The following is a 27,987-nucleotide window of genomic DNA, read 5'->3' on the forward strand; positions in this document are numbered from 1 at the left end:
GACATTGTCGGCTTGAGTCGATTCAAGTCGTGTTATCTCATCCTTGAGAGCCGCGATGTTCCGCTTCAGGTCTGCGTTCCGTGTTTCGACGGCCTGGATCGTCGCAATTTGCAGCATCAGTCCCTCATTTCTCTGCTGCAAGCTTTGGCAATCAGCTTGAAGCGACTGAGAATCTGCGGCTTGGGCTTGAAGTTGACAGATCGTGTTCAGGAAGCCCGCATTCTCTTCGCGAGTCTTGTGAAGATCAGCTAGATCCGTCCGAAGCCTTTCGATTCGACTTTGCATTTCCATGCTCTTTGCCTCCACGATGAGTAATTCCTCGATCTTGGCATGCAAACTTGCATTGTTTTGCTCAACAACTTGGAGTTGGGCTTTCTCGCGTTGTGCAATCTGCAATTCGTCGGTGAATTCTTCAATGGCCTTTTCACATTTTGAGTGCTCCGTCCGAAATGCTTCAAGCTGGTTGCGAAGCGAGTGGACCTGCGTCTTGCTCGCCTCCTCTGCGCTCTTCGCAGTCTCGAGTTGATCGTAGACGCTTTGCAATTCTTTTGCACGTTCTGTAGCTGTAGCTTGCAAAGTATCAAGGCGTTCCTGCAATGCTTGGGCGTTTACCGTTTGAGCGTCTTCTCTGCTTTTGTGTACGTTCAGCTGATCTCGTAATTGCCGAGTGAGATTCGCATCCTCCGCGTCCTTGGCGCGTAACTCTTGGACCTCCTTGACCAGATCATGCACCCTCGTACTGCTCCTCGCGTCCTTGAGTTGCATTTCGTTAAGCTGCTGCTTCAGAGTTTCACTCGCTGCGATGCTCTCTTCATTCTTAGTGTGCATCTCATCGAGTTGATCTTGCAATATCGAATTGATTTCAGATGTAGCCTCCAGCGATTCGAGTCTTTCTCGCATTATCTTGTTCTGATCTCGAACTTCCATCAATTGTTCATGACTTTGTCGTAACGTATCGAATTGACTCTTAAGGGATATCTTCTCCGCGCCGAGTGCGTCCAGATCCTTGCGGAGGCTATCGACATTGGCTTGAAGCTCAACATTCATAGCACCGACACCTTGCGAGACGCTCAATTCTGTCTCAAGAGATTTGAGCATGTCTTGACTTTTGATCTTGTCGGCTTGAAGCGCGTCATTGCTTTCAGAAAGTGCGGCGAGATTGGCTTTGAGGGCATCCATTTCGCTTACGACCTTCTGAAGAGCGGCGATGGTTTCCTGGAAGTTTGTGTTTTGAGTCTTAACACCACGATCATGCTCGATTCTTTCAGTTTCAAGGATCGATAGCTCATTGAAGCTTTTCTCGAGTTGAATTTGGGCCTGGACCTTTTCGAGGCGAGCTTCCTGTAGCTCGCCGAGAACATCTTCCTCCCGCTTTTGCAGCTGTCTGATTTGTTCATCAAGTTCTTGACTTCGAGCTTGCAATCTACTCTTTTCCTCAAGTTCGGACCTCAACGTCGTCATCTCACTGGCCAGGGTCTTGTGTTCAGCTTGCAATTTGAAGTACGCTCGCTTTGCTGTTAGCAAATCTGCATTCTCTGTTTGTAACGCTTCATGTCGGGCATGTAAATCCTTGAACTTTGCAAGTTCAAAATCAAGGGCGGCGATTGTTTTCCGATGTCTTACACATTCCTCTTGCACGTGCACGTTGTCTTCAAGAGATCTCTCTAGAGCCCCGGTCTTTTCTCGCAACGCTTTGTGTTCGTCGGAGAGAACTTGGTAGAGTTCCTGAGTCTTCGCTGCTTCCTTCTTCTCGGCTTCCAGCGCCGCAATCTGTTGGCGAAGGGCATCGGATATTTGTGAAGCGTCGTCATTTGATGCTTGGAGGTCATTGACTACTCGACGGGTATCCTCGCATTCTGAAACGATCTGTTCATGCTTGAGCTTCCATTGCCGTACGCTGTTCTCTGCCAAGCCCAAATCGGAAGCCTGCTTGGCAAGGTCGGATTCAATAGTCTCGATCTTGCTACTCATTGCTTGTTGCGTCAAGGAAGCCTGCACCCTTTCGTCTTCGAGAGCGCGGTTGCGAGCTTCTAACGTAGCGACTCCACTTTCCAATTCCTTACACTGAGTCTCGAGCAAGCCATTCGAACTCGTCAGCTCAGCATGTCTGGTTTTGAGGATCTTCATTTGAGAATGGATGCTTCTTGAACCAGCCTCAACGTGCTTGATGGTCTCTTGAGCCTCATCATGTTTTGTTTGAAGCTCAGACAGCCGACCTCGTAGATCTGAGATCGCAGTTTGGGCATCTATCAGATCATGGCCTGCCCGATCTGGTAGTTGAGACATTTCGATGTCAGTCATTACCGACATCTCCCGAACATTTTGATGCCGCAGGGCCTGCTGGTGTTTGAAAGCTTTGATTTCCGCTTGGAGTTGCTGAATTTTTTGATGCTGTAACTTGGACAGGTCATGCTCGCGTACACTCGCGGAATCTGACCGTGTGGGCGTTTCGATGGGCGTGATGGGCGGAATTTGTTCGTAGTCGCACTGAGTTCCGGTGCTTTGATACCTCACCTTGCGATCATGTGACGAATCTCGAACGTCGTTCGTGGCAGAGACACCCTTGCGACCTCGCACCTTTGGCAAAGGTACACTGTCACCATTGCTGAAGACAGAGTCCCGACTGTATCGTCTTTGCGCCGGTTGGTATTTCTGCGCGCGGAGGCTAGCCGCTTCGTCATCAGAGTTATCGAGTTCATAAGACTCAAGATCCAGCATGGAGTCTTCGAAAAGCAAATCACGTTCATCGCCAAACTTGTGATCCAGACTGTCGTAACCGTGGTCTGAGCCATGGCGCGCGAGCTCGTCTCCGATAGATGCTTGCCGATAGCCTTTGCCGTCAATCGAAGCGTTTGGGAAATCCCTCGAGATCATAGAATCAAAGCTGTTCGCAGAACCTCGACGGGGAAGGGATGGGGGATTGACACCCAATCCACATATGTGGTTGCGTAGGTTCTCAGGTGTCGCATCTTGACCCAGTTCTTTGAGTACCGGTGCAAAGCGATCGCTGATGCTCTGGAAAAATTCGTGCACAACATGGGTGCCCTCTTCCAACTCATCGAAGTCTTCCTTCCTGCTCACGCAGTCACTCTCCAAAGATTCCACGTGCTTTTGACTAGCCACCAACTGCGTTCGAACATCATGTATCTCCCTTTCGAGTCGCTCGACATCTTGGAATGCTCGTGACTTCTCGTCTTTGAGTCGTTGATGTTCTTGTGCGAGCTGAAGCCTCTCTTCTGACCATGAGGTCTGCACCTCGGAATTTCCAGATTGTAGGATTTTAAGTTGATGTTCGAGTTCCGCAATCTGTGACTGATGCTGACCTACGTCGGCGAGGTGATCCTTCTTCCATTGCAGCAGCTCCCGCGTTCCGGTCTGCAATTCTTGGATTTGTATCCTTTGCGCTTCAATGTCACCATCGCGCTCCGCAACTTTCTCGTACAAGTCGTTGTAAGCTTTCTGCTTTTCGGCGATATCGTGCTGGTATTTAGCGAGTGTGATAGTCGCCATATTCGGCGCGTTCACAGTAAGAAAGGCGCTTGATCGGCGCGGGGGTCGTTGGCATCGTGGGATGCCTAATATATGCTCATATCAAGAGTGGACGCTCGACACTCGTGAAAGTCGATCCTGGACGACGCGTTGGCGGCACGAGCTTTAGATTTCGAGTGACCACAATTGGCTTAGTGAATGACCCTGAAGTGCTGGCACACGCTACCGACGCACTGGCGCTCGGCCCTCTACTTTATGACGGAGCGGTCAAGCACGTGCACACACGACCTTTTGGGCGTTCATCGCTCCAAGGTTGCCAGAAAAACTCCCAGAGAGCACAGAGACATGCATTACTGTTCACACTGGTTGTCGTAAAGGTGACCTGCCAAATGCTGTCGCAGAATTAATAACAAAGCACTCTATCGATGCACTATTTACCTTGTGTCCCATTCGAACAGAGCTCACACATCTCAAACAAGCGTTGGCCCAACACGTGGTAATGGTACGCGTCAGATCCATGGCTCCTATTATCGCAAGTCTCAGCGTGTCCGCGTGAAGATACAATTGAGGATCAGTAATCTTGGATCCCAGTCTCGCCCGTAGGAACATAACCTGCCGGATGTTCCACTTCCTCCCCGTCAAGCCATTCTTCCAGCCTCTCCCGGTCCTGCGTTCCACGGTCATCGTACTCGTCATTTTCGTCAACAGAAGTGTAATCGAAATGGCGGTCCTCTCCCCGTAGAAATCTTTGTCCCATGATGTCTAGCCACCGCGCCCAGCCTGCCTCGCGATCGAGTGCGCGATCATCTTCGTCCTGCTCGAATGCCACGATAGTCCCATCTGTAGCTCTTTGGTACACGATGGGACTGTTAGGATCTGGGTTTCTCAAGGCCTCGAGTTTGGCCTCTGATCGGATGAGGTTGGCTTCGAGGATATCTCCCGTAAGATCCGTTGGTCTCCCGTTACTGCGTTGGAGGCTTTGTTGTTGTCGATCCGAAGACGTCTGAAATCGCCGAACGAAGCGGTCATACAGCAATGGATCTGTTGTACCCCAAGTCGGCTGTCATTTTGCGGTCTTTCGCACAGGACTACGTCGAAGCGCCACATACCCTCGAGCTCTAGCTCGGTGTTCCTGAAATACTCGTCGCCATGTCGATCAAGATATGTCTTTCTCCTGTTCTTGATCACAGTGCTGCGCGGGATTGTACCGCTCATCGGAGCCGGCTCTGACCTGTCGGGTGGATCTCGTCCATCACTGCGATTAGAAGCACCATTTGCGTGAGGCATGTTTCGGAGCGATGAAATGGTGCAAAGGCTTTATCTATTATTGGTCGAAAAGTTATAAGCACGGTTCGAGACGGGGAAGACAGCACATAGCCAATTATTGCATCAATCAGTGCTCATCTTCAAGACGGTTCTTTGTGCCAAAATAAATCACGAATGCTTGCCTAGGTACTTTTATGTTCGGATTCGAAAGGCTCCAGAAGACCGGTCATCATTCACAACAGGCGTAGGCCAGCGCCGCCCCATCAAAGCCTTGCCGCGCACCAACCTTTGCCTCAGCGAACGACACACATCTTGCGATCGTTGGCTTGCTACACTCATGACCAGTCTACAGAATCACGGTTGTCTAACCGTGAAACGAATTGCAGCCTTACTGCACGTTTCATGAATTATCAGTGAGCGAACCGTGCACCCTGAGCCCACGAACCCTTAAAATCTCACTTGAATCGTCGCGTTGATGAAGGAGGTGTTGTTACTCATCATGATTCATCGCTACACTGCACTTCTGGAGCCCGTAAAAATCAGCACAATGTAGCGTCATTTCACGACTTTGCGCATCATCTGGCCGATAGATAGCGCTCAAGCTCACCATACTTACATAGTTGATGAATCCTACCCTCGTCTTCGTCCTTAAACACTTCCGCCCTTGACAACTTTCGTCCCTGACCGGGTCAACAACATCTGGGCAGCTTAGAGACCACCGGCTTGGTGCTGCTCAATATGCATGACAGGAATATCTTTCATGACCTGCGAGTTGTCTCCTCACTTCTTACAATCGCACTTTTCGTTTGGCGTGTCTGGAAATTGCATCCTGTGGAAATCAAGTTCGTGCCCTGCCAACGGAGTAATTTCAAGAAAGTGAGAAATTCGGCCACTTGATACCCACTTGGTCAATGCTAATGCAGAAGTGCTAAAGCTAACGAGTTATGCGCTTCTTGGTACCACCATGCTGTGCTGCATGTCGACTGAGACTCATTCAGCATTGGAGATACCCGCTGTCATAAGCTTCTGTGTCCTGTCGGCTGTAGAAGAGAAGCGTAGTCTCCGTCCCTCGTCGTTCGCATCAGGGTTCCTAGCGGCGAACCTTTTTGGAGATGCGTTTGAATACATTACTTCACCACATCAATCGCGCGTGCTCACGCTCCGCATATGGCTCCTCATAGCTACCGCGACTCTAGAATCATGGAGTAAGGGGTCGTCGTCAGCGTTACACCAACACCACCACCAATCTTCCTACGAAAAGGCAGGTTTTCTCAACCGGGCAGTGTTCTGGTGGATGATTGATCCTATCATTCATACGACGCAGCTTGAGCCCATTGAACTTCCTCCAAACCTCGGATCGCGCGTCGCTCGTTCGTCGATCATCTCATCGTGGGATAAATATGGCCAGATCAATACCAGAATGAGCCAACGTGTCCCGGATCTAGTGAAGTCATTACTCTGGGCCATCCGTAGCCCTTTCGTCGGTGCTATTCCAACGCGAATTCTGCTCATATTTTGCAGATATGCGCAGCCTGCCCTTATTGCAATTTCTATTGATTGCGTAAATGGTCGTCGATCAGATCAAATTCAACCCAGCCTTGTGGTAGCTTCAGCTGCGGTGATATATACTAGTCTAGCTGTAAGGAGCGGCCGTCGGAGCAGCAATGGAACTTAGAGGCTGACTGTGCCATTAGTTGTTAAACTCAATATACCAGCACCAGCTCGATCGGCTGAAGATCCTGTCGAGGGCTTCTTTGACCACTCTGGTCTTCGAAAAGTCTCTGAAGCTGCACAGCACATCGTCTTCTTCAGACGATGGGCGTGTCCTTGCGCTCATCGCTACGGATGTCGAGGCGCTGATACCGGTGGCAGAAATGCTTCATGAAACATGGGCCCACCTGGTTGAAGTCATTGTTGGAATGGTGTCCCTCCTGTACACAATCGGTTGGACGAGTCTGCTACTTCTCCTGAGCATATATGGTAAGGCTGCTAACAATTTCAACTGATTCAAATTGCTGATACTCAAACAGGCTGCTAACAATTTCAACTGATTCAAATTGCTGATACTCAAACAGGCTGCTCGCGAGTGAGTCGGTATGTTGCGATGCATCTCCACCCACGGCAGGCTGCTTGGAATGAAGCATCGCAGACTCGACTATCGGCCACTGTATGGTTTCTCACGGGATTTCGAAGCATCCGCATGATCAGCTGGACTAGAGCTATTCACGCGAAGCTTCAGTGTCTTCGCGAGGAAGAAATGGTGGCCTCGACGAGACTTCGCTGGGTAATGGTCGCGTACGGAGCCAGCGGTATGCTACCAATCCTCTCAATTTTGGCCTTCTGCTGACAAACACTAGCGAATGCATTGGGAATATTTTCACCGATGCTCGTTTTAGTCTTGTCTACGGCTGCAGCTCAGAGTCAGGGCATGCTGCAACCTCAAATACTCAGCTCCAGGACTGTGTTCACGGTGGTAGCCATTCTTTCCATGGTCACTCATCCTGCGAACATGATCTTCACCATTCTGCCAAAAGCTATTTCCGCACGGACAAGTGCCGAACGCATTGAAGATTTTCTGAATGAGCCCGAATGTAGCATTGGGCAGCATCGTGAAACGCAAAGTCCCTCATCCCAGATCGGATCCGAAATGTTCTCGTGCCTTGAGAATGCGAATTTCTCGCTTGGCCGAAACAAATCCAACGTGCTTCATGATATCAGCCTATCACTCTCCCCAGGTCTGAATATCTGCATAGGCAAAATTGGGCATGGCAAAACTACTCTCGCAAGAGCGATACTTGGAGAGATATCACCTATCACGGGCCAGGCTACTCCGTGCCAAGGACCTACAGGTTATTGCTCCCAATTGGTATGGTTACCATCAACCACAATTCTAGCTGCGATCACTGGACCGTTTGCAGAACATTCCCCCAGTACCGACGAATGGTATGACAGAGTTGTAAACGTCTGCTGTCTTGACAAGGATGTAATGTCAATGGCCGCGGGGCATCAAACAGAGATTGGTAGCAACGGAAGCAACCTATCGGGCGGCCAGCGACAAAGAGTGGTCAGTATCGCTTGCCGAAAGTACACCCTCGATTCTGACAGCAATATCAGGCATTAGCTCGTGCCATTTATGCCAGGCCACGAGTGCTCGTCTTGGATGATCCTTTTAGCGCTCTGGATAAGGCTACCGAGGAGGCTATAGCTGAGAACTTATTCGGAACTGGCGGTCTTTGTTCTGTCGATAGAAATATGGCAGTGTTCCTCACCAGCACTCAAGGTAGCTTGAAACAATCCTGCACTATACACCGGGCTGCATACTGATCGATTGTTCAGTGACTCAATGTGCCTTCGCAAAGCATATCGTCCTGCTTGAGCGCGGCCGTATAACCGCTCAAGGCTCTTGGCGATCCATAAAATCAGTCCTTGAGAGATTCGTACCCGAAAGCAGTGATCTACCTAACTCTGAGGTCCAGGTGTCAAAGATTCATACGCCTTTATCATCTACCATACCGAAATTCAAGGCCCGGCTTAGGAGTACCGATGGGGTAGTCGTACCAAAAGTGCCTCGGAGAAGCATGCAAGCATTCAGTATGAAGTGACTACATCTTGTTTAGGATTTTTCTAACGCTTCATCACATATATCTATACCTCAGCGATAGGCTATACGAATTTCGGCCTCATGCTCGTATGCACAGCTTCGTATTCGTTTTTCTCAACAATCCCACAGTACTGGCTACAATTCTGGATGGAGTCCCCAAATGCAAATTCATCTACGCTCTTCATCACTGTCTACGTTATGCTTTGCGTCACGGCTTGGCTTTCGACAAGCAGCCAGATGTGGTGTGTATAACTTGAGCGATCAGAGCTACTTCAACTAATCGACCGTTCAAGGGCAACTATGATTCGCATCGCGCCCAAATCTGGGCTTGTCCTCCACTCTTCCCTTCTTGATACTCTCTCGAGGTATGGTGGCAGTCATTTCTAATCTTGAGAGCCAGGCTGACCACGCTGCAGGGCTAGTCTTAGATGGTACCTTGCCACGGACATTGGTTCGGTCTTCAACCAGTAAATCAAGCCGTCCAATCCGCAGAAACACCACGCTTACTTCATCTAGTTTCAGCCAAGACTTGTACACGGTAGACCGTGAGCTCCCGAATGCTATCGCTGCGCTTTCGACTCGTGAGTCTCGATGAAAGGTGTTGCTCACCAGTGGCTGACTGCTACAAGAAATATTCAAATTGGCGGTACAGCTGTGCCTACTCTTTTCCGCTCGCCCAAGTCTAGCGATCATTGTTCCTCTTTATGCCATCATTGTATACATCCTCCAAAGGCGCTACCTTCGTGGTTCGAAACAGCTTCGACATCGAGAATTGGAGTCAAAAGGCGCATTGGTGACATCATTTATCGATATCGTCGGTCATTGAACTATCCGAGTCTGCTGTAAACTTCACTGACAGGCGCGAACAGTTGCAAGGACTCAGTACCATTCGGGCGCTAGGCTGGACGACCGTCTGCACCGAGTGTCATCTTCGCATACTGGAAACTTCGCAGCGAGCCATGTTCATGCGGATGTGTCTCGAGCGATGGCTGAAAGTTGTTCTTGATTTGCTCTTTGCACTTTTGGCCACTGCATTTCTTGCATCTGCAACCAGACCGGGGAGATCTCTGAGCGGAGCGCAGATGGGGGTTGCGCTGAACATGATCCTCGTCGCGACCACTACACTCCTCCGTTTGGTCCAATCGTGGACATCATTCGAGACGTCTTTAGAATCCGTTGCACGTCTGAAAGCCTTCGAGCACGAAGCCCGACCTGAGCTGAGTCCAGCGATCCCTTTAGCCCCAGAGCGAGGATGGCCAGCGCGTGGTGAAATTGTGTTCAACCATGTTGCAGCTTCGTATGAGTAAGTGTCGCATTTTACTCATCAGACTCCGAGACCTTTCGACTAATTTTCTCCCTTAAGATCAGGTACGCCTGCTTTGAAAGACATCAATATCAATATTCGGCCGGGGCAAAGAGTTGTCATTTACGGTCGATCAGGGAGGTCAGTATCATCGAGGGTCCAAATCTAAGGACACATTTTGCGCAAAATAAAACTCACTGATGTTTATTGCAGCGGAAAGAGCACATTGACATTAGCCTTGCTCCGACTCCTGGAATTAGACGCAGGATCGATCGTTGTCGACGGTCTCAACCTTTCCCAGGTATCAAGCTCCACCGTAATAAGTCAGTGCTTCATTGCCATCCCGCAAGAACCGATCGTTGCTACAGAGGACACGCTGCGATATAATCTTGATCCGGAAAATCTATTCACAGACGGCCAAGTCGTGTCAGCGCTCGAGACAACAACGTTGTGGGAGCTACTTCTCCCGATCGACTACGCAAGAGGTTCTACCAGCAAGGATCACGATACTTCGAACATTCTCCTCCAAAAATTGGCGAATCTTCCGATATCGACACCCGGACGTCTGCAGCTACTTGCCTTGTCCCGTGCAGTGCTCCGTCAACATCACAGCATCGCTCAATCAGCACAGATGACACCCAAGCCCATCCTTCTTCTCGACGAGGTCACCTCGTCTCTGGATGACGAATCTGAGGCACTGGTCTACAAAGTGATCAAAGAAAATTTCACAGACAGAGGCCATACTGTTATCATGATTTCACATCGAGTGAGCGTGGCAACTGAAGGCCTGCGGGAGGGCATCGATGTCTCGGTCGAGATGAGAGATGGTGCGATACAGAATGTCACATTAGCATGAAATACCAGCGATCAGAATTAGAAGATCCACAGCAGACGATCGTCCGGAGTAGTCCATCCTTTTTTTAATTTTGGCAGACTTCCTGCTCTATTGCGAAAATTCTCGATCATAATACATTTGCTAGACTGAAATCTTGCTGCTCACTGGCTTGTCGTCGTACTCACGGAATGATGTTTCCTTCAATCCATGCCAACTGCCATCACAGCACCTCCAAACAGACGCTTGATCTCCATCCACTCGACTTCTCGTGGAAAATCTATCCCAGGGTATAATTTGATCCAAGCTTCTCGGTCGAAAGGCTGGCCCGAGCGTAGTCAGACCCCCATGGTGAAATCATGTTCGATGCCAGGAGTGACGGAGGCCATGAATTTCAGGAAAACGACCAGGTACTGATCTACCCGGATGGCTGGTACTTCCGCATCCTGTGAGCCGTCAGATGATAGGACCTCCCAATCTGCTTCGCCTTCCTTTTTGCTGTCCTTGTCCTTTACGGATAGACCCGCTGTCTGATCTACCAAGCCCTCGACGCCAATTGAGGGAGGCTTCTCGCCGTGCTTCAATCGTTCTGTCCGTAGCTTTAAAGCAGCGTCGGCTCGATCCAGAAGGACTTTCATAACGCTGGCGTGCTTGCACGGATGTACAGATGCAGTCTTGATGACGGGATTCGTGAAGAAGAAATCCTCCAGGGTGACAGTCTTATCCTTGTAATCGCCAACAATATCTTCCATCATTTCCAACGGCGCTAGTGGTTGGTTTGTGTTGCCGTCGTAACCAAGTAAATACAATCGAGGCGTTCTGTAGTAAGGGGTATAGGTGATGTATAAAGTGTAGGTCCTCAGTCTGTGACCATGTCAGCTTAATCCTTTCTATCACGATGCTGATACGGGGAGTTTTACCCTTCGTTGCTCTTTTTGCTCGTGTCACGGATGACAGCGTCGTCATCGTCATCTTCCTCATCCATGTCTGGAATGTCGTCTTCCTCGCCCTGTGTCTGACCGCCAAATTTGCTATCGTTGTCCGTTGCCGTCCCGTCTTTCAATGCATCGGCTTCGGCACGGCCACCGCCCGCCTTCAACCAACCATCATCCTCTCCATCTGCCTCGGCGCCTGTCTCCCTCAAAAAATCTTTGACGAGCTGATCTTCTCCAGCAGAACCGGCAAAGTCGTCATTTCGAATCCGTCGGCGACAAGGAACGCCTCGCGTAATGAGATATTGCTTGCCTGCAGGGAAGTATGGAACACGCTTATCGGGCGTCGCAGCATCGGCCCACGACCAGCTAGGAAATTTGTAGACCAAGAAGTCACCAGCAGCCTGGAACTCTTCCGGTGTGATTTGACCAGTCGCACGGAAATTCGAGTTGTGATTTAACGGTGCGAAGCGGTCGCGCAGAGGGTCAATGAAGGTGTGAATGAGGTTCTGCATGGTTGCTGCGTGAAAAAGGTTCGACTCTGATCTGCTTAGAGTCAAGCGCTGTATGACTAGGAACGAAGAAGTAGATTTGAAGCTAGAGTATCGATTTTGGTTATTATTATCACTGGTGAACAGTCCGATGCGCGCTGGAGTCAGGGATACTGGTGACTCAGATCTTCAAGCTAGAAAGAGCATCGAGAACAAATATTGAGCAGTTGTCAGCAACCGTTCAAGGGTAATAAGTATGGTCGGGTGGTGCTGCGCCTTGTGGCTGGTCACAGGGAAGGTGGTCATCTCCACGAACATGAACGACGGGTGTGCCTGCTGGCCTCATCAGCCCCTCCTCGGACGCGGGGCATGGTCGCGACACGTGCAAACGCGTCTCAACAACGAATTGCAGAATGACGTAACTTGCAAGAAGATTTACGGTCTCGACGTGATGACCAATAGTCTGGCAAAAGACATTTCTCGCTGTCATGAAACCGGAAACATCATGGCCGGGGTAGAGGAAGCAATCATCGAGAAGTAGATATAGGAAGCAATTATCACTTACACGGACACCTGCACAAACTTGAATGGTTATTGCGACTTCGAATGAGACCTGAGAAGACCGCATTTGGCTTAAAACATCCAAGATCAATCTGAGACCCTGCACGCTGCTGCTCAGCATCACACAATGGTAATCTCGATGGCGTCTGCCCTGTTTTGCTTCAGGTAGTCCCCGTGCATTACAGCAGGCGATTGCACATAGCATTCACACAGAACCATGAAAGTGTCCGTGCTGCCTCCAGATTTGTCCGTGACACGGCGTAAGACGACCGGAACGTCACCACCGACGAGGATGGCCACTTCGTCGCTTTCGATGGTTCCGGGGGTGGTGAAACCGATGTACCCCTGCTCTGTCGTGAAAAAGTGCCGTCCATAGCTCAGATTTGTGACATCTTCGTTTTCGAAGCGACTAATTGGTGATGTTGACAACACTTGGCTCTCGTTTGGAGTTGGCGCAGGCGTGATTTCATTGACGAGTACGATGGTGTCCACGAGCAGCGCCGATATGCGCAGATGTAATTGATGTTTCGAAAGCTCAAAGATGTCCATTTGATCACCACCAGCTCGGTATTCGCTTCGAATGCCCTTGCTCCATTCATCTCGGCCGGTCGCGGGCAGAAAATTCGGAATTGTTTTGGCAAATACAGGCGCGAGGTGCCAGGCAAAGGTCCAATCAGGGACCCATGACGGCAGCTCGAGGTGTCGATGAAGCACGCCAGCACTATAGATGATGCTCATGAGCTGAAAGGTCTTTTGGCCGTCATCAAGCTTGTGCCAATTGGAATAGGATGGCTCCCATCTGATGGAATTGATATATTGCTCAGCCGTATCGATATAGAGTCGTTTCAATGCTCTCTGGTAATCCGGATCCGAGTGATCGAGAGGTGCGGAATAGTTTGGAACCGTTGTGAGTAGAGTAAGTCCATGAAAAGCATATACCATGTCACGGGAATCTGTGGCCTGACTACTCTTGCTCAAAATAAGCAATTGGGTGATGTCAGTATGCGCCAAGGCTTCCTTCTGGCCCGCGATCATTTGTGTCAGAATGGCGATGCGTTGCCTAGGATTGCCGAGCAGAGATGCCTTCTTATCAAACCCGGGGTTCTCTGGCCATTTGACGTCTCTGATCAATCGAACCAGCTCTGGCCAAGTCATGTGTGCCCGCCCACATGCAACGGTGATTCGGCGCGCCAGGGCGACCTCTGCACATGAAAGTTAATCAGGTCTGTGTCCCAAAGCGAGATCAGGTTCAGCACTCACCTTGAATCACCCAGACTCGCTGGAACCAAGGACGTTGCAACAAGTTTCGGATTGCGTCCCGAAGCTCACGTTGTGAGAGGATACGATTGAGGTTTGTCTTTGCCGATTCATCAGAACCTCGGCGCATACTTTTCGCGAATGCGCAAAGCCTTTCACTTCGATCGTCATCCTCACCCAGCCACACATAGATCTTGGTCGCTTGGTTCTTCAATATCTCTTAGTCATCATATCATCTGCGACGAGTGTTGTGTAAGTTTGCATACGAAGATTGTTTTCATGATTGAGACTTGATGTCCCCTTTCTCCTGTGTTGTCCTGATCGATGCATATCATGTCCTAAGTTTCCAACGTTAGCACGGAACCGAATCATAAGGGTGTATGGAGATTGAATAGACGTACGATCCATATTGTCACGGGTGTCTTAGGTTTACGCAAGGCTTGCAGAGCACTGTACAGATTCGACGTGACCGCAAATCTGCGGCCGTTGAGCAAGATGGCGTTGTTGCGGTTGATTGAGCCCCAAGCATAGCTCAGGCAGTTGTAGACTCTTCGCACATTCTTCGTAGATTCCAAGACGAGATCACACTGAATGGTGCTCGTGCCAGTCCCTGGATGGAGGATGACCAAGCGGAACGCATGGCCATCCGCCTCAGTCTCATATGTGAACGGACAAGCACTATTCAGCAGGGAACTACTTTGCCTAGAGCGTTGTTTCCTGCGATGGCCATGATCTGAGAACCCTGTGAGTGGTCGATGGTAGTCGTCGGGCTCGTGTTCTGAGTAGCGGTCGTCTGTCAGGCTCATGGACCCAAATCCGAACGCGAAACGAGGATCCGTGCTTCCGGGTTCAGGCTCATCGTCTGAATCGAGGAACGAGGCGCGAGGCGAAACGGACACCATTGTTTCTACATCATGCTGTCACCTGTTTATGGCAATGTATGAGTCACATTACGTGGAGAATGGTGCAGACTTGTAGCTTTTGTATTCTGCAGAGTTTTTTGTGTCGAGGATCAGAGAGGTTGTGGTCAGCACAGCCTCAGCTAACACGGCTGCGCCACGGCTTGAAGTAGTGCTGCGCATGTACTGCAACAGTTGTAATACATATGCAAAGAATGCCTCCAGCATCATTGTTTAATTGCGGATGACCACTGCGTATTCACTGTCCAGGGAAGCGTACTGATGACTTTGACGCATTTCCGTGAAACGCGACCATGTGTCCAAAGTTGCTTTGAAATGGAGATTGGTCATTCTAATCCTCCAAGGCTGGAAGGAATCCATTGTTTCGGGAGTTGTAGTCAATGAACACCTGCGCATCCCTGGACTCTTTTCCCATTGCACTTGGCGTACGCAGCGACGAGTAGCCACGGACCTGTCATCGACCACACTTGCAGACGCGAAACCCCTCTTTGTCAGTCTTCCGCGAAGCTGAACAGAAAACGGCCAATGAACTTTGCGGGCAGGTCGCCCGTTGTGTTGGTCGCAATGGCCCCAAATTTTGCCCTGCAAACGATGACGTTTGCACTAATCAAGTATCAATGATTGCTCCGGACTGCATTGTGATGATGGTCTCGACACCCTTGCACACTACAGGGCCGATTGCGCTGAATAGCTCACGTTTATCGAGCTCCCCTACACGAACGCCGTTGTCTAGCTACCAAACCATCAATTCTGCAATAACTATTTCCATACTTCATTTCTGCTTGTTCACAATTGAGCACTCGATCAGTCACCAACCGTAATCACAATGCCTGTAGAAAGCAAGTTCGACCCCAAGGACATGGTGAGTGAAGTGCAAAATGGCGTTCGGTCTCGCCAGACATTGACCAGATCGAATAACAGGTGTTCAGACACCTTGGTCCCACGGGTCTCAAGGTATCCGTGCTATCCTTGGGAGGTTGGCTCACGTACGGTAATCACCCATCTGAGTTAAGCAGTTCTCGTCATTGATGGTTGGACAGATATGGTGGCACGCAAAAAGGCAACATTGTGAAGGAATGTCTCGAAACTGCATGGGTGAGCGCTCCAGCAAGAATGATCATTGCTCAGCTGCCGAACGCTGAACGACTTGCTGATTTGTATTCACCGGTCAAGAATCACGGCATCAACTTTTTTGATACTGCCGAGATCTACGCCAATGGCGAAAGCGAGGTTGAGATGGGCAAAGCACTCAAAGAGCTTGCATGGCCCAGGGATGAGTACGGTAAGGCTCGAATCGTGTACCTCGCAGTTCATGTCGATTGCATTCTAACAATTTATTCTGCTGCACAGTGCTCAGCACAAAGATCTTTTTTGGTAAGGAAATTCCTATCTAGATGCTATCACCTACCGGACTGACGCGGGCATTACAGGCACCGGACGTAAGGAGCCGAATACTCGTGGTCTCTCCCGCAAGCACGTCGTCGAAGGCCTGAAGAGTTCCTTGGAGAGACTTCAGCAACCATACGTTGATATTGTCCTTGCGCACCGGCCCGATGTTGGAACTCCGATGCGTGAGATCGTGGAAGGTGCGCCAAACTTGACGACAGACTCATCAACGCATCTTTCGAGAAGATTGACAAAGTGAGCAGGCTTCACTCAAGTCATTCGCAATCTCAACTTGGCCTACTACTGGGGCACTAGCGAGTGGTCGGCAGCACAAATTATGGAAGCCACCCTCATCGCGGAAAGGCACAACCTGATCGGTAAATATTAGCCATTGAGTAGTCGGACCCAGACACTAATTATTGCATAGCGCCGATCGCTGAGCAGCCCCAATACAATGGTAGGTCAAGATTATGAAACTTCCAAATCTTGACACTGACAAAGACTCTGCAGCATTCCACCGCGAGCGCTTGGAGGTTGAGTATGCGCCTCTCTTCCAGCAGTTCCAATATGGCACAACCATCTGGTCACCATTGGCATCGGGTCTTCTGACCGGTAAATACAACGATGGAATCCCCTCGGACTCCCGATTCGCCACCAATGCGAGCACCTTCGACAGCACCATCAAGTCGCTGCAGACCGAAGAAGGCCAAGCCAAGATCGCCAAAGTCCGCAAGTTGACCACCATCGCTGAACGTCTCGGCGGCAATGCCGGCCAGCTCGCGCTTGCCTGGTGCATCAAGAACCCGAACGTCAGCACCGTCATCCTCGGCGCGACCAAGGTCAGCCAGATTGAAGACAACTGCAAGGCCATCCAGCTGGTTTCCAAGCTCACAGACGAGGTCATGGAGGAAATTGAGGCCGTATTGGACAACAAACCGGCCGAGGTCCCAGCCTACGGTCGCAAGAGGTGAGCTGCTCTTTTTCATGAATGTACGACAAGGACGGCGAGATAGAGCCACCGTTGAGAGGATTGCTTGTTTTCTTTCAAATCACCAGCGAGAGAAGAATGCTTCTAGATCTGGCCACTCTATCCGTGCGGCCTTGGGATGATGGAATGACCAATGAGCTATAAGAGGAAATTACAATGACTCATGTGCATGATTTTTACTAGATCATTGTTCAAGCCAAAGAAGCCTCAGAGCAGACTTTGAACTACGACCGCCGCCACAGTGACATCATGTGTGTCGGGCCATACAGCAATGCAAGGTGAGGCGAAGAAAACTTCCTGATGATCGTACCCCTCGGTGAACGTGGTGATATTGTATATTGTGCAAAGTATAGTGTCGGCGGGAGGAAATATCCGCATACGCCGAAATCACTCAGGTCACATGGAACTATAACCTTGGAACACCTCCTCTGTCTTTCCTAACATCCACTTTGACATATTTGGTTGATCTTGTACTCACTTCCTATCCTTCGCATCGGACGTCAAAACAGGCGATGGAATCATATTTGCCATAGCAGTCGATCTACGACTTGCTTCAAATTTTTGCATTTTCGAGTCTGTAGGAAAGAATAAACAACACTCAGTCCACCTGTTCGCGCCCATTCGTGGAAATCTCTAACAACTCCAAGCCAAAGTATGGCATAGGAGCACGATCGAGCGGGCCGTCATGGCAGAATAGAAAGGGGGGGCACCGAGGCTTACAGGGATTCTTCGATCTTCTTCACACACTCAGGGAACTCCTTCCAGTCACGCATGACAACCTTCGCTTTGCACTCCTCAGTCAACAGCTTGGCCATCTGGTCTTCCTTCTCCTTGCCCTCCTCAAGTCCGTAGATGCCCACGTAAGCAATGAGTGGAATACCAGCACGCATGCCGGCCGTCGCTCCCGACTTGCTGTCCTCGACGGTGAGGGTCTCCTCTGGCTTTACACCAAGCTCCTTACAAGCGAACAAATACACGGCCGGGTCAGGCTTGCTAGAGGGTGGGTTCAGAGAGGTGGCGGCCGAGTAGACGTGTTCATCCTTGAAGAATCGCATGAGGTTGGTGGTCTTCAAGCTGGCGATGACACGCGGCTTGGCTGAAGTGCTGACGACGGCCAATGGGTAGCCCTGGCTCTGAGCCCATTCGAGTTGCTTGGTGACGCCGGGGCATTCGTCACATTTCTCGGACAGCTTGGCGGTGACACGGCCCAGCTCTTGGTCGACATAGGAATCGACGGCCTCGTCGGTCATAGTGAAGTTGTGCTTCTTTTGCAGACCCTTGAGCATGCTACGGAAGTTGTGGCCGACGAACTCATCGAGCAGACTTTCCATTGAGTAGTGGGCGTCAACTTTGTATTTGGCGAGAACCTCATTGCTCAGCTCGGCGCAGGCAGCGAATGCCACACGCTCGGACTGACAAAGGGTGTTGTCGCAGTCGAGAAGGATGTACTTGACCTGTTGTTGTCATTATCAGCGCACCACTACGCGTGCAACACCTACAAGTCGAAGTAGGCAAGTCGGCAAACACCAATGATAAGTCCGAGGATGCCGGGAATGGAATAGTAAGCTCTTACCTTGCCCATTTTTGCGTTGGAATTGGAGAATGAATTCGAGGTGTGAGAGAGAATGGAGGTAGTGAGAGTAAAGTACAAGAAATATTGGAGGGCGTCAAGGTTGATGGGTATGCAAGGTCATGATAAACGTTCTAATGATTTTCGTGCTCGTCACCTGTTCTGCAAGCAAGCTCAGTACGGACCTTACCTCGAGCTCTCTCTGCTCCTGCCCACGATCGATCAGCAGCCAGCAAGAACAATGGAGTGCCTGCCAACGACATCATCGCACGTGGGTTGGGCTGGGCCAAGAATGTCGCCTTGTTCGTTAGGTCCACGCTGTGCCTGCCTATCCATCACTAAACATTGCTAGGCACGTACCTGGGCAGGTACCGGGGTATCTGGGGGAGCCAGAGCATCATCGGTCGGCAATAATAAATCTTGCCCAGGTGAACTGCAGCAATCCATGAATATCTCGCAAGCCGGTCAGAATATGTCTAGGTGTGTGGACAGTACTGTATGTAGGTTGACATCAGGCTTTCCGAAGTCATGACAGCCAGATACCTAGGTAATCGCCAAATCGGAGGGGGCACTTTGGCTTATCTTGAAGTTTATTCTTTTTATATGTCATATACAGCAATTCCGATGCTTCTACAACATGATTCGTAGCCTTGCGAGAGACGTATCTGAATCGAGCCCGTCGTATAGAATGTCCATGAGCCGTCGCACGTTATTCCATACAATATGATAATGCCAGGTGGTTTAAGTCTTGCGCCTGGCAATCTCTCGCTGGGCAATTTCTGGGTGGAGACTCCGGCATTGCGGGGCTTCTACGTGTAAATAATCTCGCTGAAATCCCTGGGCCCTCCTCAGCTTTGTTGCGGTCCACGGATTTTATGATAATGATGAACCGAGCAGCTGCTATTGGAACTTGAATTATGTAGGCGCATGGAGGGGCAACCACAACCACCTGGGCAGGCTGGGGCTCTCCCCGTGCTCGCCTCGCCGGATCCATCTTGCAGCCATAGCACATCGATTCCGCGTTTCCTATCGGAGACGGTCCGTCCGGCGATCACGATCATCGTGAGGATCGTGAAAACAGTCTGACGTACCCGTTGCATTGAATCAGACATCGGTGACGAGTAGAACTTAGGTAGTGTCCAAGCTATTCATTCCATTTCTGCTGCAGATGAATGTGCTGCACAGGCTTGACTCAGTCTTTGGCCCGTTTCTCATTTCTATCCTGAAGGCACGTCTGTGTGCGGACACTTTCTGAATAAAAACCTAGGCAGCTTGTGATCGCGTGTGTTCAGGAGATATTTCAATTACCGGCGCCCGTGCGCGACCACTCCGGCGAGGAACCAGATCTGAACATGCTGTTCACAGAGCTAAATGAGGCATGTACGAGTGTTTCTCGAATCATCTGACGCGTCAAGAGACGCGAGGTTCTCAATCCAAGGTTGCCAGGAGTAGTATCAGCTCCATTTAGAAGAAGCATTCGGGATAAGTCTCCGAAGAAGCTCAAGATGCATCTCCTGGCCTCTTTGCTTCGTTATTCGAAGGTTTGAATTTTCGGACAGTGTCAAGTCAATTCGATGTTGGTTGTCGCCAAAAATCACTGTGTAGTCCGGCAAAGTCTCATTCGGCTTGACTTCGTTCATAGGCGTGATCTTACAATGCTGTGCGCAATAGTGGTCAGTATCAATGTTCAAGTGCGACACAGCCTTCAAATCTGTACCTTTCCCAGAACCGAGGCCCTGCCCACTATGGCACGAACTTCGATAGATGTGCCGTCACCAATGATCGCGGCCTCTACCAAGGCGCCAGTTTCGATATTGACGCCGTCGCCAATCACAACAGTGCCTTCGCCATCCGCGATGCCAACTACTGCCTTTTCGCAGACGGTACAGTTTCTCCCAATCTTGACACTACCACGGTCCGATCTGATTTTGGCATACGGATGGATCACGGTATTTTCGCCAATCTCGACGGGGTGTGCCCCCGTGATTTGAGCCTTCTCCGAGACCACAGCGGATGTGTGAATTGTGCAAGGTGGTTTCGGGGCGAGATCCGCCGGCGTAGCAGTGGATACACGCTTTGTTGCGCCTGCCGGTCGTGAAGACATTTCTTCGGGATCGTATGTTCAAGTTTTAATAGATTGATATTGGCGAGAGAAGCACATGAAGGGAGCAGAGGAATCTAATGTCATGACCGTCGTCAATGAGGTCCGGGCTCATGAAATTCTTATCCACTCGAGCAAACGGGGATCACAAATCACTACAATAGGACTTCAACAACCTCGCCATTGTGAGGTTGGGCATTTCAACGTGGATAATGTACAATCGAATCACTTCCAGTGCAAACATGGTACCTCGAATGCTGAAACAAGATTTCTTGTGATTCGTGAGATTTGTTAACCAACAATGGGGCTTGTGGTGGGGCAGATTGGCGGATGTCATTCTGTACAAAGCCCAGTCTTGGTTTGTGCATGTTGCACACTGGATCCGAGATCTGCAATCGCAACACCTCATGCTCCACGTCTGGAAATACTGAAGCCCAGATGTTGTATGATACATGATAAGAGCGCACACCTATTGCGTGACATGGACTCCAACTCATCCAGACCTCCTCCTTGCCAGACGTCCGCACATGCAAGATGTCACTCCTTATGAATGAAGAGTACGCTGCCAATCAGGCACTTTATATTAGATTGCGAGCTGACTTGCTTATTGTTTCTAGCTTTTCGATATATCAACTTCGCCTGGGATACTTGAACAACATACGCGACGGCGTCGGCGAGCGTCTCATCAATCTTAATCCTGCCATTCTCAACAACCCTGCGTTTCGTACAGCAGGCTGGGTGCCGGATGTCGCTGCTATCAAGCGTTGTCATTCGCCGCCGATTCCCACCGGCACCTCTGATATAAATAATGAATACTTTCAGCGACCGCGGAGGGCTGTGGCCGCCCAGGAAGATGAGGTAGCCCCAGAGGAATTTGGACGAGGAATGGTCACAGGCATTCACGGAAGCGATGACACTCTAGGACCAGCAGGTCTGCAGGCAAATGAAAGGAAGAGAGAGAGACGCAGAAGGAAGGAACAGCTGGAAGACGACGACAGTTCCGATTTGACAGATGACAGCGAGGACGAGTCCGAGGCGCCGACTGGAGTGGTGAAGTTCGACCGCATACCCATGCGGGATCGCTCCAAATCCTCGCCCCCGACACGCCCTGCGACATCAAGGCTGGAGTCTGAATTTGATGGGCCGGCAGCAACAATTACGGGTCTGGCGCGCCCGATAGTTGGGGGAACCGAGAGGCTGCGCAGTGGCAGCTTAGGCGCGATTGAGAGAATCCGAACACGGCCACGGAGAGATACCACAACAAGCTCTGAAATGTCGTCGGAGAATGAGTACGCGCCTGATGCAGTACGAGCTGGTCGCCCTGGCAAGGGTCGCAGCGTTCTCGCGCTAGAGGATGATATCAAGGAGGAGGAGGAGTCTGACATTGCTCTGGCATCGGATCTTGACGATGAAGGTACCGATGTTGGTGATCAAGTTTCAGACCTGAGCGACGAGGAGTTCGAGCACACTGCCGGCTCAGGATCCCTGCTGGTCTTGGGCGTTGCTGCTGCGAGCGATGAACTTTCATCATCGGTAATACGTCCGCCTCCAGTGATCATTCCCGCCATCACGCCAGCCAATTCATCCCCCAAGAGGTTCGCTAAAGACGCCCTACCGAAGTTACCAAAGTTGCCGGCAGGCCAACGAGTGCAAAGTACGCAGGGTGTGTCCATGCTCAGCATGTTGCTCAAGGGCAAAGATGGCGGTGCTGGCAACGAGAAGCCGTTCCAAAGATTTGCCGAGTTTTCGGGCAAAGGAGAAGCCACACCTCTGTGGATCAAGATCTATGCACCGTTCTCTTCTACTCCGACCGAGCCGATCGAGGTGCCGATGCGGAAAACAAAAGATGACAAACCAGTCACTGTCGCTGAGCTCATTGGTCTCGCCCTGTGGCGTTACGAAGAAGAGGAATACCAGCCAGCGCTACAACAGGACGAGCGCAACATCAACCGCTGGACACTCAGGATTGTGGAGGACGAAGAAGTGGACTTTGACTTTCCAGCGCTTGGTCGCACGAGACCAGTGACAGACTTCACTTCGAATAACAATCGCCCGCCACAACGACGAGCTCGAGACAAACCTTGGGACGAATTTGGATTGGTAAAGGCAACAGACGAGCAATTCGCTGAGAACGAAGCCCTAACTCCGCAAGTGTCTGATACGACAATGACCAAGTCAGTCGCAGCCATGACACCCAGGCTCGAGGTCAGCAAACCTCTTGTCGCCGGCTCTATTTTCAGATCGCACTCGGATGGCCCAATCACCACCGCAACGACTGTAAACACCAATCCCATCACGGCTGGTATTCCATTTGGTGCAATGCTTCGCAAGGATTCCACTGTACCTCCCATGGATGCCCCTCAGACTGCAGGACCTCGCGGCGCCACGAAGATGGGTCCACCTTGCACAGTAACGGTGCAATACACAGACTCACAGAGCTTTGTGACACGCAACGAGCAATTCGAAACTACGACCGACAGCTACATTGGAGATATCTTCGAGCAAAGTTGCCGTCGACTCAATCTTGACAAGGCCTCCCACGTCTTGAAAATCCACGGGACGTCTACAGTAGCACCCAACGATTGCATGGTAGAAGTTTTGGGCGAAAAGTTGCACCTCAATCTCGTCCGGAGACGCTTCCAGGATATCGGACCTCATGGAAGCTCGCCTGTCAGTGGAATCTCTCCGGATCTACCCGTGGACATGAGAATCGGAACTTCCAACCCTTCACGTTATGGGAAAGCGGCGCGGTTAGCAACTACAACGAAGGTCAATGCTACGACAGAAACAATTTACAGACTCAACAAGGATGGTGGTGGCAAGCGATACAATGTCATTCGTAAGCAACCGCTGAGCTTTGCTGCACCTCATCCTCGCACCCTGATCATCACGCCGGAGTACATGACCATCATGCCTGCAGCACCAGACAGTCTAGCGGCACCTATCGGGAAAATCACAAATGTCGCGATGAGCAGCGTGATTGGTGCAAAAATCAGTCGGAAGCATCCAGCGATCTTCAAGATCTTTGTCATGAGAAACCGCGAAACCAAGAGATACGACTTTGAGGCCAAGTCGAAGGCCGAAGCAGAATCTGCTGTGGCAGACGTGCGAAAGGGTATGCAAGCTGCTGGCGGTGGGCCAAGCGCTACCGGTCTATTCGATGGCGACTGAGACGGACAAGAGAAAGCTTGTCTTGTGTTGGCCACTGGTCAATTCGAGTATGGGGTTTAGTATCACATTTGCAAGCTCGTTACCACACGCCTGCTGATCCACAACATGCAAGTGTATGCCGCTTGAAAAACAACTACTAGTATCAACGACGACCGGGTCTCTTCGGTCTCGAAAAGCCCGTGCTTGGCACAGGCTCCGCCGCGCTCGGCTCGGCAGCAACTACGTCACCAAACAGCTCAGCGCCGATTTCAGAAGGTTCAGTCGCCTCTAATGACTTGGCGATAGCAACGCCCGCATCTCGCTCGGCAACAATGCGCGTCCAGCTCTTGCTCGTGCTGTATATCATTCGCTCCTTGATCTTTGACTGGGTCGGGCAGGTATAGATGAAGATGATTTGTGTCGTCGGCGCATTGGGCAGTGAATAAAAGGAGTACCGCGGCTCGGAGGGCGAAATCAATTTCCCCACCATGTCCGGGGAAACATTATCCATGGAGGAGTCCAAAGCCAATGTCTCATTCGGCAATTGATACTTCAATTGCACCAGAGTTCCCCTGCATCCCTCCTCTTTGAGACTCTGCAGAGCTTCGAGAACGCCGTCGCCTGTCGGTACATTGACCGTGCTGTTCACATGACCACGACGCGTGCTAGTGCCTTGGGATTCCCGGGCCTCTGCCTCTTTCACGCTCGCCAGCCCTGCTTCCTCCGTCGTCATGGGTGCGGGCAAGGCTTCATGCTTTTCATGTTTCGCCCACCCTTCGGCGGTCAGCTCTTCCGCCTCCGTGGCGAAAATTGTCGATCGAAATCGCTCTATACCAAGCTCTCGAGCCAATGTCAAGCGTGTAGACGCGAAGAGCATCTTTTGCCGCACTGGAGCTGCATTTGGCACGAAGGTGATTGCAATGTAGCCATCGGGTGCTGACGGTTCAACCTTCAGGAGAATATACGCGGCCTGCGTAGGCGACACATATGGCTGAAGCTGGGGAAGATCTCCAGTGAAGTGGGCAGCCTGTAGAGGGATTACTGCGCCCGGAACGAGACTTTCGTTTTCGATTGTCGCAAACAGTGCACGCTGGTTCGAGGCTGAGACGAATCGATTGAAGGCGTCCTGCAACTCCTGCGATGCTGCGCATTTGTGTCAGCGGCAGTCGCTGACTTACGTCTGTATTGATGTCTACATATTAGACCACGAACCTGAAATTCCAGACTGCATTGTGACACAATTAGGATGAAAGGTGTGAAAAGGTGTGAAGCTACGGTCTAGTATGACACGAACGTGGTACTGGAGATGATAGAATTGACACGCGGAGCTACTTCCTTGGTGAAACGGTTTGCATCACTGGAACACTGCGCGGGGCAATCATTCGTAGGCGCAATGTAGAGCTTCGAGGCGCGGGAATGACGACCATTCCAATTTGGTTCTTGTCCGCTGCGGCGCGCCAGGGACCACCACGAGAGTGCCGATGAACTTGACGCTGACTCATTCATTCCCGCGGACAATGCTTTCGGCATCTGCCGCTATTCATGAATCGTGAGATCATCAATTTCTCGAGCTGTAAAATCACGCGCGCTTCACAGGGTTGGATGCACGTCTAAGAGACATCTGATTCCTCCTCATATCACCACATCCATTACCCACACATTGCCGCATCGATGGCAGCATCAAATGTGTGCTCGTCATGTACGAGAATGTTACGCCAATCGATACGATCAAATTCACAAATCGGAAGAGTGAATCCTTTTACCGCGCGACGAGCGTTCGGGGCGTCCTCGCGCCTTGCTGTCGATGGAGAACAAAATTCCTCAAGACCACCGCCACCGCTTCCGAAGTTCGCTGAGAAAGCAGCATCAGTAGCCGCAGGGCCCCGTGCAAGTGGATTTGCCAATATTGCCGCAGCATTGCGAAACAGCCCCGCTCTGCGTGGCACTACCGAGCCTTACATCGCCTACGGCGGCACTGAAGACCTCTTCCTAGAATGTAATCGACAATGTAACTACACAATTCCTGCGATCCTTCAAAAACCTCCGGCCGAGCCGCCAGTGACTACTGAGGGCGAGGAGATTGGTGTCGGCACTGGCTGGTGGTTCGAACCGAAAGCAAAAGGAGGATTGGCTCTGCCGGTAACATTCAATACATGGGCGCAGGTCATGTTCATACACATGTGGCTGCTTACTGTGCGGTTCCGATGCTTCCCGAAGGAGTACGTCAAGCAATGGGATCAACACCTCCTAGATCATTTCTTCTACGCGGCAGAGGATCGAATGGCGACATGGCATCGGATGTCCTCGCGCAGCATACGAAACAGGTATCTCAAGGATTTGTGGACACAGTGGCGAGGCGTCATTCTGAGCTACGACGAAGGTCTTATCAAGGGTGACGCTGTTCTCGCCACGGCAGTTTGGCGAAACATCTTCAACGCCAGCGACGATGTCGATGTTGGCGATCTAGCGACCATTACGGCATACATGCTGAAGGAGCTGAAGACACTTGGGGAGGTGCAGGACGAGCTAGTCACAGAGGGAAAGATCAGGTTTGGCGATGCTGCACCTTTACAGAAGTCCTCACATGGCACAGACACAGCCAAGCCTGCTGCTAAGCCATAGCGAATTCTTCGTCTTCGAGAACTGTATTTTTAGAAGTATGATTGAATAGGAGCTGATGAGCCTACTCCAATGTTTCCCAATGGGCTTCATGACGTGTCACGTCGGCGCGTTTGTATAACATTGAGCCTGCCGTGCAGGCATGGAAATATATCAGGCGGCTCACAAGCCTTGTGCGCAAATTACATCCATCATCACGCGTGTGAATGCATACCCCAACCAACAGCAGGCTCGATGAGTCCAAGATGCTTCAACTTGAAGGCCTAGCGGTCCTCATTTCTCGAGCTCGCTTCTCGCGCTCCTTCCAGGCGCTCCGAATCTTGTCCTTGCTCGCGAATAGATCTTGTTCCGTGACCCCGTCCTCGATGCTCTCAATCACACTCTCCACTACGGTATAGTGATTCGCGTGTTGTTTGTCGTCCCGGAAGCGTGGCGTTCCGTCCGGCTCGATTTTCGGGCGCCATTGGCCCGTCGTGTTATCTCGGTAGCACTCGATGATGCGCCAGTCGAGCTTCTGGCCCATGCCCTTCATCGCCGTCCACTCGACTTGCGTTACGAACAGTGGGGCGAAGTGTTTGTAGTTATTGCCGCCATGGAAGACCAGCAGCTCCATCTCGGGCTTCTGGTCGTAATCCTCTTGAGTGTTTCCCATTCCATCCTTGAACTTAGGGAACGCGCCGAGCTGGAGCCGGAAGTCGACGGTGTTTTCGTGCGGTGGCTTCCACTTGAGGATGTGTTGGTCGGTACCTGTCACGTAAGGTGTGGACTTGCATGTGAAAATCAGACCGTCGTTGCCGTGAGGCAGCTTGGGGATGATCTGGTCGAACATGAAGTCTGCCACGTAGGACACCTGCCATTCTTTGAGGCCGAGCTGGAAAGGCTGGACCTTGGCTTCGTCGGGCCATGCTCGTGCGAATGCCTTCCAAGGCTCGAAGACGAATTGTTTCAGGCTGCCGATGCGCGAATCGTAGCGCTTTTCTGTGATGTTCTCGCCGCACAAGAGCATGCAGTCGAAGATCAGATACGTAAGCTGTTCCCGACCGTCTGGAAAGCGCTGTCGCACGAGCTCGCCATCGAGGAGCGTGCCATTGTGAAAGGAATGGATATCGAATGGAGGGTCGTTGCCGCGTTTGTTCACCTGCGGAATATGAAGATAGCCTTGGGCAATGTAGTAGTAGTCGTTCTTGCGATCGATAAGAAACTGCGCTTCAATCGGGTCCTGGGCGCCTTGGAAGATTTGTGTCAGGTACAAAAGACATCGGATGCCGTCCGTCTTTTCGCATAAGAAATAGTCATTCTTTTGAAGCTCGAGGAGATGTTTGCGCGCGAATGAGACCGGCTGAGCACCCGGGAAATTAGTACTATTGCGCTTGAGTAGGTCGGCGATGGCATCCTTGTGATATTGAACGTCTTGTCGTTGCATCAGTGTGCCTATCTGATTGAGGTTGACCGAAGAACCCATGTTTGTTGGCCGGCCTTGCGCCTATCTCACACAATGATATATAGGTATTCAATGGCGCT

The 27,987-nt window shown here is 50.9% G+C and overlaps 12 protein-coding genes across 12 annotated transcripts; 5 read left to right on the top strand and 7 right to left on the bottom strand.

Annotated features, from left to right (window-relative positions):
• Window positions 1-3,867: 3,867 nt before the first annotated feature.
• On the bottom strand, window positions 3,868-4,904 carry K489DRAFT_381089 (uncharacterized protein). The gene is made up of 2 exons (XM_033605034.1): window positions 4,599-4,904; window positions 3,868-4,530 (listed from the first exon to the last, which is right to left on the bottom strand). The coding sequence occupies exons 1-2, from the start codon at window positions 4,774-4,776 to the stop codon at window positions 4,061-4,063; spliced, it is 648 nt and encodes a 215-aa protein (XP_033459380.1). The 5' UTR covers window positions 4,777-4,904; the 3' UTR covers window positions 3,868-4,060.
• A 1,271-nt stretch (window positions 4,905-6,175) lies between these two features.
• K489DRAFT_320526 (P-loop containing nucleoside triphosphate hydrolase protein) lies at window positions 6,176-10,515 on the top strand (the record flags this gene model as incomplete). Its single annotated transcript, XM_033601463.1, has 14 exons — window positions 6,176-6,394; window positions 6,450-6,735; window positions 6,831-7,064; window positions 7,113-7,819; window positions 7,870-8,035; window positions 8,092-8,346; window positions 8,412-8,598; window positions 8,650-8,721; window positions 8,773-8,823; window positions 8,873-8,937; window positions 8,986-9,170; window positions 9,226-9,659; window positions 9,720-9,800; window positions 9,873-10,515. 14 exons carry the CDS (start codon window positions 6,176-6,178, stop codon window positions 10,513-10,515), a joined length of 3,585 nt encoding a protein of 1,194 aa, XP_033459381.1.
• Window positions 10,516-10,829: 314 nt separating this feature from the next.
• Window positions 10,830-11,938, bottom strand: K489DRAFT_410666 (uncharacterized protein; the record flags this gene model as incomplete). The annotated part of the gene is made up of 2 exons (XM_033607727.1): window positions 10,830-11,355; window positions 11,412-11,938. 2 exons carry the CDS (start codon window positions 11,936-11,938, stop codon window positions 10,830-10,832), a joined length of 1,053 nt encoding a protein of 350 aa, XP_033459382.1.
• Window positions 11,939-12,054: 116 nt separating this feature from the next.
• K489DRAFT_240362 (uncharacterized protein) lies at window positions 12,055-12,525 on the top strand. Its single transcript, XM_033599868.1, has one exon. The coding sequence runs from the start codon at window positions 12,171-12,173 to the stop codon at window positions 12,453-12,455; it is 285 nt and encodes a 94-aa protein (XP_033459383.1). The 5' UTR covers window positions 12,055-12,170; the 3' UTR covers window positions 12,456-12,525.
• Window positions 12,526-12,595: 70 nt separating this feature from the next.
• On the bottom strand, window positions 12,596-14,634 carry K489DRAFT_410667 (HET-domain-containing protein; the record flags this gene model as incomplete). Its single annotated transcript, XM_033607728.1, has 4 exons — window positions 12,596-13,677; window positions 13,736-13,940; window positions 13,999-14,070; window positions 14,134-14,634. 4 exons carry the CDS (start codon window positions 14,632-14,634, stop codon window positions 12,596-12,598), a joined length of 1,860 nt encoding a protein of 619 aa, XP_033459384.1.
• An 844-nt stretch (window positions 14,635-15,478) lies between these two features.
• Window positions 15,479-17,009, top strand: K489DRAFT_320960 (Aldo/keto reductase; the record flags this gene model as incomplete). Its single annotated transcript, XM_033601502.1, has 9 exons — window positions 15,479-15,514; window positions 15,574-15,638; window positions 15,693-15,747; window positions 15,826-15,934; window positions 16,003-16,026; window positions 16,083-16,238; window positions 16,299-16,415; window positions 16,466-16,495; window positions 16,549-17,009. The coding sequence occupies 9 exons, from the start codon at window positions 15,479-15,481 to the stop codon at window positions 17,007-17,009; spliced, it is 1,053 nt and encodes a 350-aa protein (XP_033459385.1).
• Window positions 17,010-17,742: 733 nt separating this feature from the next.
• K489DRAFT_410669 (HAD-like protein) lies at window positions 17,743-18,608 on the bottom strand (the record flags this gene model as incomplete). Its single annotated transcript, XM_033607729.1, has 2 exons — window positions 17,743-18,480; window positions 18,600-18,608. The coding sequence occupies 2 exons, from the start codon at window positions 18,606-18,608 to the stop codon at window positions 17,743-17,745; spliced, it is 747 nt and encodes a 248-aa protein (XP_033459386.1).
• A 1,442-nt stretch (window positions 18,609-20,050) lies between these two features.
• On the bottom strand, window positions 20,051-20,700 carry K489DRAFT_389236 (trimeric LpxA-like protein; the record flags this gene model as incomplete). The annotated part of the gene is made up of 2 exons (XM_033606491.1): window positions 20,051-20,254; window positions 20,314-20,700. 2 exons carry the CDS (start codon window positions 20,698-20,700, stop codon window positions 20,051-20,053), a joined length of 591 nt encoding a protein of 196 aa, XP_033459387.1.
• Window positions 20,701-21,231: 531 nt separating this feature from the next.
• Window positions 21,232-23,868, top strand: K489DRAFT_410671 (uncharacterized protein; the record flags this gene model as incomplete). Its single annotated transcript, XM_033607730.1, has 2 exons — window positions 21,232-21,254; window positions 21,315-23,868. 2 exons carry the CDS (start codon window positions 21,232-21,234, stop codon window positions 23,866-23,868), a joined length of 2,577 nt encoding a protein of 858 aa, XP_033459388.1.
• A 142-nt stretch (window positions 23,869-24,010) lies between these two features.
• K489DRAFT_410672 (twinfilin-1) lies at window positions 24,011-25,078 on the bottom strand (the record flags this gene model as incomplete). The annotated part of the gene is made up of 2 exons (XM_033607731.1): window positions 24,011-24,990; window positions 25,060-25,078. 2 exons carry the CDS (start codon window positions 25,076-25,078, stop codon window positions 24,011-24,013), a joined length of 999 nt encoding a protein of 332 aa, XP_033459389.1.
• A 337-nt stretch (window positions 25,079-25,415) lies between these two features.
• On the top strand, window positions 25,416-26,825 carry K489DRAFT_381099 (uncharacterized protein). The gene has a single exon (XM_033605035.1). The coding sequence runs from the start codon at window positions 25,555-25,557 to the stop codon at window positions 26,467-26,469; it is 915 nt and encodes a 304-aa protein (XP_033459390.1). The 5' UTR covers window positions 25,416-25,554; the 3' UTR covers window positions 26,470-26,825.
• On the bottom strand, window positions 26,717-27,928 carry K489DRAFT_371202 (mRNA capping enzyme, alpha subunit; the record flags this gene model as incomplete). Its single annotated transcript, XM_033603219.1, has 1 exon — window positions 26,717-27,928. The coding sequence occupies one exon, from the start codon at window positions 27,926-27,928 to the stop codon at window positions 26,717-26,719; it is 1,212 nt and encodes a 403-aa protein (XP_033459391.1).
• Window positions 27,929-27,987: the final 59 nt, after the last annotated feature.

This window comes from Dissoconium aciculare (genome assembly GCF_010015565.1).
Source record: "Dissoconium aciculare CBS 342.82 unplaced genomic scaffold K489scaffold_7, whole genome shotgun sequence".
NCBI lineage: Eukaryota > Fungi > Ascomycota > Dothideomycetes > Mycosphaerellales > Dissoconiaceae > Dissoconium > Dissoconium aciculare.

Bases quoted from the DNA above. Each gene is read 5' to 3' on its own strand.
- K489DRAFT_381099 (XM_033605035.1), top strand. From the start codon at position 25,555: ATGTTACGCCAATCGATACGATCAAATTCACAAATCGGAAGAGTGAAT.
- K489DRAFT_240362 (XM_033599868.1), top strand. From the start codon at position 12,171: ATGGTCGGGTGGTGCTGCGCCTTGTGGCTGGTCACAGGGAAGGTGGTC.
- K489DRAFT_381089 (XM_033605034.1), bottom strand. From the start codon at position 4,776: ATGCCTCACGCAAATGGTGCTTCTAATCGCAGTGATGGACGAGATCCA. The intron at 4,531-4,598 runs GTATGTGGCGCT...GGGGTACAACAG, and splicing joins CACCGAGCTAGAGCTCGAGG to ATCCATTGCTGTATGACCGC.